The sequence below is a fragment of the Pygoscelis adeliae genome, unplaced genomic scaffold (genome assembly GCF_000699105.1).
Source record: "Pygoscelis adeliae isolate BGI_AS28 unplaced genomic scaffold, ASM69910v1 Scaffold63, whole genome shotgun sequence".
In the NCBI taxonomy this organism is placed as follows: domain Eukaryota; kingdom Metazoa; phylum Chordata; class Aves; order Sphenisciformes; family Spheniscidae; genus Pygoscelis; species Pygoscelis adeliae.
This window is the reverse complement of record NW_008824414.1, coordinates 4,362,107-4,373,780: the sequence shown is the minus strand read 5'-3', so window position 1 is coordinate 4,373,780 and position 11,674 is coordinate 4,362,107. Positions and strand designations below refer to the sequence as shown.

The 11,674-nt window shown below is 35.9% G+C and overlaps 1 protein-coding gene across 1 annotated transcript in view; it reads right to left on the bottom strand.

The window, feature by feature from the left end:
- Positions 1 to 11,674, bottom strand: part of CHD9 (chromodomain helicase DNA binding protein 9) — a 92,136-nt gene that overhangs the window by 31,040 nt on the left and 49,422 nt on the right. The window contains exons 6-15 of the mRNA XM_009320846.1: positions 11,647 to 11,674; positions 10,308 to 10,376; positions 10,164 to 10,219; positions 8,652 to 8,769; positions 8,046 to 8,132; positions 6,503 to 6,640; positions 4,195 to 4,316; positions 2,306 to 2,549; positions 994 to 1,170; positions 2 to 82 (exon numbers count right to left, since the gene is read on the bottom strand). The exon at positions 11,647 to 11,674 is cut by the window's right edge and continues 122 nt beyond it. Coding sequence (XP_009319121.1) covers positions 2 to 82; positions 994 to 1,170; positions 2,306 to 2,549; positions 4,195 to 4,316; positions 6,503 to 6,640; positions 8,046 to 8,132; positions 8,652 to 8,769; positions 10,164 to 10,219; positions 10,308 to 10,376; positions 11,647 to 11,674 — 1,120 coding nt within the window. The remainder of the gene's footprint in view (position 1; positions 83 to 993; positions 1,171 to 2,305; positions 2,550 to 4,194; positions 4,317 to 6,502; positions 6,641 to 8,045; positions 8,133 to 8,651; positions 8,770 to 10,163; positions 10,220 to 10,307; positions 10,377 to 11,646) is intronic.

Sequence of the window (11,674 nt, the reverse complement as noted above, 5' to 3'; positions counted from 1 at the left end):
ATGGTTCAAGAAAATGAAGGAGGCTAAATAATTCTTCTACTGTGTTCTGCAGTGGGGTACCCGTTAACAGCACTTTATGCTCCTATAAAAGGAAACAAAACTCACATGTCCTTATGTGCACACATTTGCAAAAATTTGTGTTGAGTCTGAGTGTCATAACCTGAAAATACCAGTTCTGCGTGTCACTAAGTACACAGGTAAGACAGAAACAGATTTATAAAAACAACAATAACTATTTTCTACTAGTTTTTCTTTAAATTCTGTCTTCCTGCATCTGTAATGAAGAAATGACTGAACACTTCAACTTTTGCCTGTAATATTGACACATGTATAAATCCTCTCTCTATAGCGTGGAAAATATACACTAAGCCTGTATCAGAAAGCAAGTAAGACGACTGCTGAGAACATGCAGCAACAAGTGTATCAAAGTAATAACGAAGTAAAAAAAAACAATGCAAAACTAGTCATGCTGCATCTTGTAGTAATGCACCAAAAGCCTCAAGATTCATGGTAATATCTGCTTTTTAAAATCTTGCACTAGATCAAATAAAACCTTAAATACAGGTCTAGACAATAATTCCGTTTTAAATTTGCTACTTGCTTAGTGGTGTTATTACTTGCTTGCTTTTATTGTTAAATAACTTGTTTAAAACACTTTCTGGGTTTTAAAACATTAATTACTGCACAAAATCTATTTCATTATTAAAAGGCACATTTTAAATGAAATCTTCATCATAACCAAAACAAACTATAGAATAGTATCATCAGAAATAAATTCTGCTTACAGTTAGAACTTGCCACATTTTATTTCATCAAAAACGTACCAGCATCAGCTATCAAAAATACATACGTTTGAAGAGAGTATTAGGAATAGATATCTCCTGAGAAAGACTGCTTTAGAGGACTTTTTTGGCAGGTAAAACAAATTTGTGATTTATTATCATACTGTACTTAACTAGACTCAAACCCCAAAAATGAAATACAGTTACTCACAAGGTTCATTAATTTTAGCCCTTCCAAGAGTTTGCAATTTTTGTTCTTCAGTCTGTGAGCTTCATCAATAATAACACACCGCCATTCAATTGCATTTAACTCTGGACACCCACCAAGAATCATTTCAAAAGTTGTGATAATGGCTTGGAATCTGTAGGTACCTCGAACGATACGTCCCTAGAGATTCATCAACACACAAAATTTGTTACATTACCTCGTATCTACTCAATTGAAAGATTTTGTTGCTGAAATTTTATCGAGAGCCAGACATCAGATTTTACATTATAAATTGGTTTGTCATGCAATACGCATTTATTACATCTCTATAACTCTGTAATTAATACTAATGAGTAATTATGCATAGCCACAAATCCAGTGTTGTCTAACCAACAGTAAAATTTTAACCACTTTTCAACTACAGATACAACCATCTAATAAAACTGTTTCAAAAGGTGCATGCAGATAATATCTCATTTTTAACCCTAGGAAAATCTGAAAGACTGACAGGAAAAACCCTACAGTCAATCAATCAAAACATATGACAGTGATACGTTTAGCACTTATGCAGTAAGTAATAAAAATATCACCTGAGAACTAAATGAACACTCTTTATCCAGCTTACTCTACTCCATTAGTCTGACAAAAAGAATATGTAAGGCCTTCAATAAGGCAGTACACAATAACTCGCTAGAGAAACAAGATATCATTTTAATATTTAGCACTACTGAAACAAAAAGTTTTCAGCCTTATCAATTTTGTAGAAATACCATGATAGTTGAAAAAAATTGTTTATTTATGCAGAATATGTAGAAAAGGCAAAAAACCCCTTTTAAAATCGTCGGATTTCAAGGTTTTTTCCTGCCATTTAATGTGAAGTATTTCAGACAGAAAAACAAACTGTACACAGACAAAGCTAGTTTACCCTAGGAAAAGGAAATCAACAGCTACCTAAAGGTAACATAGAGCTTAATCAGCTGTATTTTTGTTCTCACTGCTCTTCAAATTCAGGACCCAACTGCAACCATCTGTGTACACTTCAATCTCCACATGAGTATCAGCATCACTGCTATTCAATTGCAAAATAATTCAGCATACTGAAACAACATATATCTTGCTGCAACCGCTTTCACAAAATTTACTCAGTAAGCGTATGTTAAAGATTCTGATATGTAAAAAGCTTAAAAAACACATTGTGGGATGTAAAATTACTTTCACTAAGACGTATGTACAGATAATGTAAAGTATACTTTTCATTACTACTACCTGAAACAGGTTTTGGGTAAGTTATTGCATACAAGTGACATTACAATACCTGGGAGTCCCTGAAGTACATTTCATACTGCTGAATCATCTGCCTGCTGATCATACTTCCATGATACACTACAACATTAAGGTCAGTCCACGTGCGAAATTCCCTTTCCCAGTTTGTTATAGTGGAAAGCGGAGCTATGATCAGAAAAGGCCCTCTTATACCAGCCAGGAGGATTTCATAGAGGAATGTAATTGACTGAATGGTTTTGCCAAGACCCATTTCATCCGCTAAAATGCAATTTCGCCTGAAAGTAAAGTATATTTATTTGTTATTAGCATCAAAGAAAGTACATACACTAAAGCTGTTACTCAAATGGACAATTTATAAAAACAAAGCTCAAATATACCAGTTTAAAACAATAGTCAAAATTGAGGCACCTATCCTATGAAGAAAGGCTGAGAGAGTTGGGGTTGTTCAGCTTAGAGAAGAGAAGGCTTCGGGGAGACCTTATTGCAGCCTGTCAGTACTTAAAGGGGGCTTATGAAGAAGATGGAGGCAGGGCCTGTTGTGACAGGACAAGGAGGAATGGCTTTAAACTAAAGGGGGGTAGGTTTAGACTAGATAGAAGGAAGAAATGTTTTACGCTGAGGGTGGTGGAGCACTGGCCCAGGTTGCCCAGAGAGGTGGTGGATGCCCCATCCCTGGAAACATTCAAGGTCAGGTTGGATGTGGCTCTGAGCAACCTGATCTAGTTGAAGATGTCCCTGCCCACGGCAGGGGGGGTGGACTAGATGACCTTTAGAGGTCCCTTCCAACCCAAACTGTTCTAATGAAACATTCCCTGGTTATGGTGAAAGAATAAACTCAGTACGCAAACCCACAAGCTTTCAATCATGTTTAGCACTGGCAAAACCTGAGAATGGAATGTTCCATGAGGTTCTCCTAGAAAAATATTCCAAAAGTATTCTTTTGGGACTACATCTGCCCTAATTAAGGGAATTCAAATTAATCAGATTTCCTACATGTACACTCACCTTGACAAAACTGCTAGAAATTAATGGAGATTCCCTAAAAGTCACAGATGGAAAGTATCTCAGCTACAACTCACATAAAAGGAGAGCATTATAGCATCACTGACAAATTTCCCCTCTTGTTTCCAAAACTGAGACAGATGCATATAACCAAATTACTACATGAAGTACCACTAGCTGCTCACCCTCAGCCATACACTCTCAGCCCTTCACTCTGTTTGCACAGATGCTCGCACAGCTATGCAGTGCCTAACTGCAATTTAAAAGAAAATTTTCTTTTGCAGATCATGAAACTGTATGGTAAAATGGTATGCTCCTTGACATAATCTCTATAAAGGACAGGCAACTGCTATTTTGGAAATAAAGCAAGCAGGAAGATTCATTAATAGAAATCCAACTTACACACAGAGAAAATACATCGTTCCGGAAAAACATCTTGAAAGTCAATATATTCCCGTTAATACATCATAGCGTTAATGAACAAAAGTTAACTTTAGCTTACAATATAGAAAACACAATTATTTACTAGCCTTATTTTTGAAGAGAGGTAACTTCATTTGAAATACATGCTAATTCTAGAAATCATTTTGAAAGATGCAAGTGTTTCCCAGTTGTTCCAAAAATTCTGAAAGCTTGTACTTTGGTGGAAGTTACTTTTTGTTTTAATTTCCTCATAGCCATTGAAAATTTATTTTCAGTTAGGTTAGTTTTATTCTTTTAAGATTTGTTTTTTGTTATTCTTGTTGATAAAAACATACTTGTACACCCAAAGGAAGAGAAATTTTTTTCCAGTTACACCCTTTTAGCTATAAGCAGAGAAGTTAAGATAAATTGAGTTAAAACAGTATTCATCCCCAGTAACAGTGATTCACTCCATATGGTTTAAAATTTATATTAAAAAATATTCCATGAATATACCTATTGTACCAGTTGAATAGAAGCCAGTTAAGTCCTTCCAGTTGATATTCCCTGAGCTGATTGCCATTTTTATATTCCCTGGACTGTTCTATCTTCTTCCAAGAGTTTGGAGGTGGTCGCTCCTTTAAGTGAAAGATTAACATACATGCAAGTTAGTACATGCTTTATTTCTCCAAAATATTTTAACCCAATATTTTCCGAGTGTAATAATTTAGATTTAGAAGGTAATTATTGAACCTTAAAACTGGGAAGGTGTCATTGTTAACATTACTTACTAGTTACTAGTCTGCAGAAACCTGAAATTTGTATTTATTTGTCTATATAAATTAATACTTTTAAAATAAACTTAAGAGTGTATTACAATAATATCAAGCAACTGATTTCTAAAACTAAGCATACAAATAGCTTGGCACTGGTAATTTGAAACACTAATTCATTTATATGAGAAACTTCAAGAATATATCAAGTTTCACTTTGGAACCTCTAAGAACAGCTGTCATACAACCAGAGCCAACCGAGTATTTGGGACTACCAAAATCCCCGAAGTCTAAGTAACTCTGGATGCTGATGCTGTCCTCCTGAAGCCGTTTGGGCAATCTACACTGAATTACTGTGATCTTGCCCTTTCCTTTCAGCACTTGCCCTGGTCACTGCTGATCACTCGATCTCACAGTTAGCCAATTCAGGAAGCCAACACCAGGAACACAAAAAAGTAGACTTCTGAGTGGTTTAGTTCCCTGAATCAGTTTCACCAAGGGATCAGATAAAAGACAGTATCAACATACACAGGATCATGATACAAAGGACATGACAAAATAGACTGTAACAGTATCAAGGTATATCATCTTAATGTCCCTAGCAAGCTAAAGGAAAGCTGAGAGGCTTATACACACACACACAAGTTTCCCAAGCCTGGAGACTCAACAGGCTGGCCATTAGCTTAGCAGACAACTTAGTAGAGAAGCCATCTAGTTTTTGACTGATACTAGGTAGGATTCCAGCAGAAAACACTCTCTTTGGATAGCTTCTGCAACCCAATGTGAACAAACTCACACATTCAAGCAAAACACTTTTAGTAAGAGCTTTTCTGATCAGCTGTACCTCCCCCCCGCCATTTCTCAGTATTTATAAAAGCTTGCATTCACTCTAGACTCATGTGGCCTTATCTGGCAGCTCTGAATTTTAGACTTGAATTTTATCTCTCTTTATTGCCACCGTCAGCACCACCTGACACCAGGTCTCAGTGCAGCAGTAACTGTCCCTCCCCAGCAGCTGTGGCTTCCTCCCCTCACCCATAAGCAACCATCTGTCCACTCCCCCACACCAGGAGCAGCCACACTCCTGCTCGCAGGGCTGCAGTCAGCAAATACCTTCTTGTACTTGCTGGAGCCTGGAACAGAAAATACTTGTGGCTGATGCTAAGATGACTGTCAGTTGTACAGCTGCACTTTAATCATCTTTTTCTCTCAAAGCCAAATACAGTAACAGAGAGGTATAAAAGCCCTTCTTCCCACATGCCAAAATGGCAGGATTCTAAATAAATACTAGAAAATTGAACTAAATATAATATGAAGACGCTCATCACGACTACTGTCATTATCTGTAGATGGAAAAACCATTAAAATAAAATCCAAAGATTACAAATTAAAATGCTGTGCATATTCAGTTATGTAAAATAAACGAGAACAAGTGTTGTACTACACCACACAGGACACATGTCTTACTCTGACAATGACATACAGGACTTTAAATAGAACTATTTTGTTTTCTCCTGCTCTGTGAGACAGAAGATTGATAATTTAAAGATAAAACACTTTTCCTTATTACACATCTTTTTCTTCCTTTCAGCTAGCCCTTTATGACAAGAAGAAAAATAAAAGCAGGAAGTAATTATGGAATCCGTTTGACAGATCTCGTTTGTCAATTTCCTTCAGTGTTGAAGCACAAGACTTAACTCTGTTCTCTATAAAAGGATGTTTATACTTTATTCTGTTTTCTCCTTGTCTTAATGGTGTTTAGATTCTCTGATAGCCAGTTTCAATGTGTTGCTTATCACTCAGAAGCTCAGAAAATTATAGCACTTTGTATTTTTTCCTAAACAAAAGTTGTTTTTTTTAAGAGAGTAACAAATTAGATGAGATCTATTAGATCTATGCCTACCTGAAAATATTATTATTCCTAGGTAATAAGGCACACAGATCCTTTACACAGAATGTCAGTAAGCCTTACGTTTTAACACAAAAGTTCAAAGTTGGGAAAACCAAATCCAATTTGCCAAGACAGACAAGTAAATTCGGTATAATTTTACCAATCTCCTTGAGTCAGGCCTGGAAGCTTGCAATTGTTCAAATTCTTCTATTTTTGCTTGATCTACATCTTCCTTCAGCTCCCACGTACTGTCTTCATATGGCAACGAACACCATTTTACTAAATAGTAAATAACAGGCTGCAGAAGAAAATTCTGAATGTTATCAGCTTTTAATTTAGTATACAGACTGTTAATATGCCTTACTATTTGAGTAGCTAGCTTACATGAGAGCTGGAAACAAAAGCACATTTCTGATACTTTTTAAAATGTTTGGTGTAGATTCTTGTTATCTACCTACTTACCCTTGGCATCTCATACTCTGCCACTTGTTGTAGACCCCTGAAGTACTTTACTTTTCAATCCCACTTACTCACAAGTAAATCTTAGTCTTAGGAAAGATAAATTACTACATTTGTGATGTTTGTGGAAATGGGGCGGGGGGGGAGCGGAATTAACTACAGAGGTGCTACCCAGAACATTTCCTCCACTCTCCAAATAAGGCTACCTAAGCCTAAAACAAAGAGCTTGAAAAAGTTTCTAAAACAGAGGTCTTCTCAACAAAATAGAAAGCTTTACAGGTCTGCTGGGCGACATATATAAAGATTTAGGAAAAGTCTCAAAAGATGGAACCATGCAGATTATTTAGATTCAGTAAACAAATATTTAAAAACCAAATAAAAAGTCATTTTTGAAGAAGTTGGGGGAAAGTCTTATGACAACAACAAATTTTCTCTAGAAGTGTAATAACGACAACTCTGCTATATACAATGAAAAGTAATTTTAATCCTCAACCCTGCTTTAGAAAGATTAATGCAGAAATCACTGGGTAAAAGTCTGCTCATTTTGCTATGTAGAAGAACAGAATAAGTATCATAGCTATTCCAATAGCCTTAACCAACAACTTTGTCAGTCTTTGTTCCCTGCTTGCCTCAGACTCTCTCTGAATTTTGGCAATTTATTTGCTTGATTTGCTTTTCTGTTTTCTTTTTTAATTTTCTGATCTCATGTTTTTGTTCTGTAATAGCTTTCCAGAAGAGATACTTTAAGTTAAAAAAAGAGTTTCGATAAATACAGAGGGAAAGGTCCAGTGGTGGCTATTAAAACACCTCTCAATCACTGGCTGCCTAAAGCCTAGGGACAGAGTTAGAGAGGAAGGGGGAACCACCAGTGCCCTGCCTTCCTGTGCTTTTTTCAGCAGTGACCCCTTGTCACTGTCAGAGAGCCAGGACAGTACATGGGATCAGCCTTTTGTCAGAACTCACAAGGCAATTATCAAACCTCACATTTATGTCAGTAACTACCTAAGCTTTGTCTACTATGACCTATTAATATTAATAAAAATATAAGCCATTGAACTCTTGATTTCTATTTCAAAATTCATGGCTAGCATAGAAAATTACAAGATTGTCATGTCTCGTTAAAAATATAGTGAAGCTTAAAATCATTAAGGTGTTACTCTGAAATCTGCTCAAATTACGATTATCAAACACTATAAACACTATTTGGAGGTGTATCTTCTTGACTTGCTTTAAGATATCTTTACCTCACCAGTGTCCTTATCTTCACAAAGAGATACTTCTAATACCCGGTCTACTTCTACATAGTCAGGATTAAAAGGTTCCTCTTCCATCTGCAATGCAAGATCAATAAAATCAGTAGAGATGCAAAAAAAGCTGCTATATGCTAAAACTTAGTCTCATCGTACACAAAATGAATCTGGCAGTTGGAAACTATTGAAGCTTCTGTACACACCTTAAAAACCTCCCCCCCCTTTTTTTTCTGGCAACTGGCACTGAAGAGGGATCTGACATTAGAATAGAAAATGCAGTCGTTGAGGGATGAAGTGCTGTCTTGGGAAAGTCATATAGTAGTGAAACTAACCATACTAACATAATCTTTCCCTCCTTACCACTTTCAAGTAGTTACCCAAACAATCCCAGTTTTAAACCATGCAAAGTCAGCTTAGTTCAGGGACTTCAGAAGACTTGCTCTTAAAATTATGCTGAACAACCCCCTGCCACAACCAAAAACCCAAACCCAATGGCTAATTTTTACTTCTCAACATTCAGCTGTTCTATTTAAAAGCAAACCATTAATCACAATTTTACAAGGGAAAAAAAGCTTCTTTAATTGTGTATTTCATACTCACATCTGCAAAAAAGTGAGCTCTTTGTGCTTGCCTTAGTTTGAATCGTTTTATTTTCTGCTGGATTCTTTTATCCTTTAAAAGCTGTTGTTCTGTGGCCCACTCACAGTGGAGATAAGAGCTAAAATTACAGAGATTAACATATTAGTGAAACCAAAAGCTTACTATCTATTTTTAATATACAGTTAAAATAATATATTTTATAAACCAGATTTCACTCAAAAAAGAAAATTTTATCATTTAAGACAGAATTCACTGTAAAGATCAAAGATTTTCTCCTCCAAATAATCATCTTACAGCATTTAGTTAAGGCAGTGTTTTTGGGCTAGGATCCACAGAACTCTATGGATTCACAAATTTCTTTCATGTGTCCTAAGAAGAGAAACAAGCATATTTAAAGTGAGCTTAAATAAATCAAGTTTAAAGTCTGACACCTCTATCAGAAAGTACCCAGAGATACAAAGTACTTCATACATTGGATCTAACTTTTGCACATACTTCATGTGAACATCTCTTCACAGGTACTGCTGAACTATATAGCTGAGCCCATTAAAACATCAGTGAGCATGCCATCAGATTAGGTTGGGAGAGAAGCATGAATTAACAGAGTCAAAGGAAGGAGGAAGCATGAGCACCAGTACCTACACCATTTAACTGCACCCCCAAGTGAGCCCTTCTGAAGTTAGTTTGCTACAAGTACACATATTTCTTCCTCATACCCCCTTTTTAACATATTTTCATCAATTTTTAAGGTTTCTAAAGGTATGCTAGAAATAAAAAAGAGCTATTGCTAGGCATTACTCATTCTTGGATGAAAAGACAGACTTTTTACCCTTTCAGAAAACAAGAGCTAAATGGCCTCTAGAAACATGTGAATCCAGAGTCTCAAAAAAATTACATTTATTAGCAAGAATCTAATGAAATTACTCACATATGTAAAATTAAAAATGTGCTTGCATTTTCAACATCAAGAACTGAGTAGTGACAGGAAGATAGGTATGGAATTTAAAATAGGAAAATATGGAAAAAATTATTTTTCTTCATTCTTTATTTCCTGCTTCTGATGTAAAATAATTTCTATTGCTAGAAGTTTTTTTTCTTTTTAAAACGGTAAGACCAACTCCTACATCAACCTCTCCTAAATGTATGACACTGTAAATCTAATCTAGGTTCACAAAATAGCTCTGATTTAAATTAATGAAATTAAAAATAGCCTCAGGCATGTAGCCCTGCTGAATTTAATAAATATATGTTCTCTAAAAATTCTGTTCTTTCAGCAAAAATGGCTGTCAGCTTATTGGTCAGTGCTGATTTCACAATACTGATAATTTTAAAATTATTACTAACAATATAATGCAGATTCTTAACAATTGTAAGATCAAATTTGTAAAGAAAAATCTCAAAAGATGACAAAATCTGGTTACAAGTAATGTTCAAACAATACAAAACTTCAGTATATGAATATGGTACTTATTTCAGTCAACACCTCCAATGAAGCAACTTTTTAATACTTACTAGTTCTTGTATTTTACAAAGAATTCTTCTGTTTCTACTGTCATCCCAGCAGATATCTAGGAAAGGAAATTCAGGGGAAATGTAAAATGATAGATACAAACCCCTTTTTCAAATAAGCAACTTCATCCCATGACAATCACTTACTTCTTTCTTTATTACCCTGGAGGATAAGATTTTGTCGACGATTGCTGCATCTTCTTCACTTGGGTTTTCCTATAAATGCAGGAAAGCAATGACATAAATTGCAGTAAATGCCCTCTCTTCAAACTGATCAGGCTTAAAACAGGAAAACAAGGACATCATAAATTGCAGTAAATGCCCTCTCTTCAAACTGATCGGGCTTAAAACCTTCAAACACAAGTGGCTTGTTAAAAGATCAACAATAAAGGCAAATTTGACCTCTACCAGTAGCACTCTAACAGTCTGGGAGTAAAACTTAAAATCCAGGTCTATATCCAGAGAGAAATACATGCAAAAGTACAGTAAGTCTGGTACTTCCAAAGAGCATCAGATGCAATGCTCACCTGCCAAACACACTTACAGTGCAAGCAATGGTCATTCTGATGCTTTCCAGACTCAGACTCACTGTGAATGCCCTGTTGAGTTGGTTCTCATGCAGTGGACATAAGCAAGAATTTCGTTATACAGATATGGAGAAATAAGAACTCTGGCAGACAAGTTAAAAAAAATTAGTAAACCAAAACCAGCATGTGTCAAACTCAATTTAATAGATTTACTCTGAACACAGATAACAAACATGCTGTGGAATCAGGCAGACAAGGTCGTGCTTGGGAATTCCAGCAGGGCTTAAGTGTGACACAGATACAGGATTACTTAGCTCTGCCAAGACTGAAGCTGTGGTTCCAGAGATAAAGAGCCAATCTTTAAAGGTTGCTTCCAATAAAAAGTCACCTTCCCTCTTGTCTGATTTGATCCCAATCATACTATCTTTCTCCTTCCCTTACGACTTTGGCACTCCCTCAAACATCTCACAAACACTTTCTTCCCCCATTTCTTTCCTGCCACTTTATTTACCTAGAATGGCTCAACAGTAAGTTTGAGTACCAGAGCCGGCATAATGTAAACAGTGAAGTGTGAACCTGAAGGGGGGAAAAAAAGGGAGGAGTGTCCCTTTTAAAAATCTCGGTAAGCAGAGATCCCCATAGGCTCAATTAATTTTATACTTCTGAAAGTCATGACAATATTAGCATACAGCTTTTTCATATGCCTATGCGGCATAACACATTATTTGAGTCTGATGCTTATCCTTAACTTCAGTTAAGTCAACGAATGTTTATAGTAGAAAAGAAAAAATAGTAATAAGCCATTTCTTCCAGTTTTCAAGATCTTAGCAAGATGTCACAGTAAATAAACTGTAGCTTAATAATGATAACGTATTCCTCCCAAGTTATGAGCTTTATTCACTGAACTACTTGAGACAAATGGAAAGTTCCCACTACAGACCAAGCCAGTTTTTACTCACCACAAATAATTGTAAAGGCTGTTCAGCA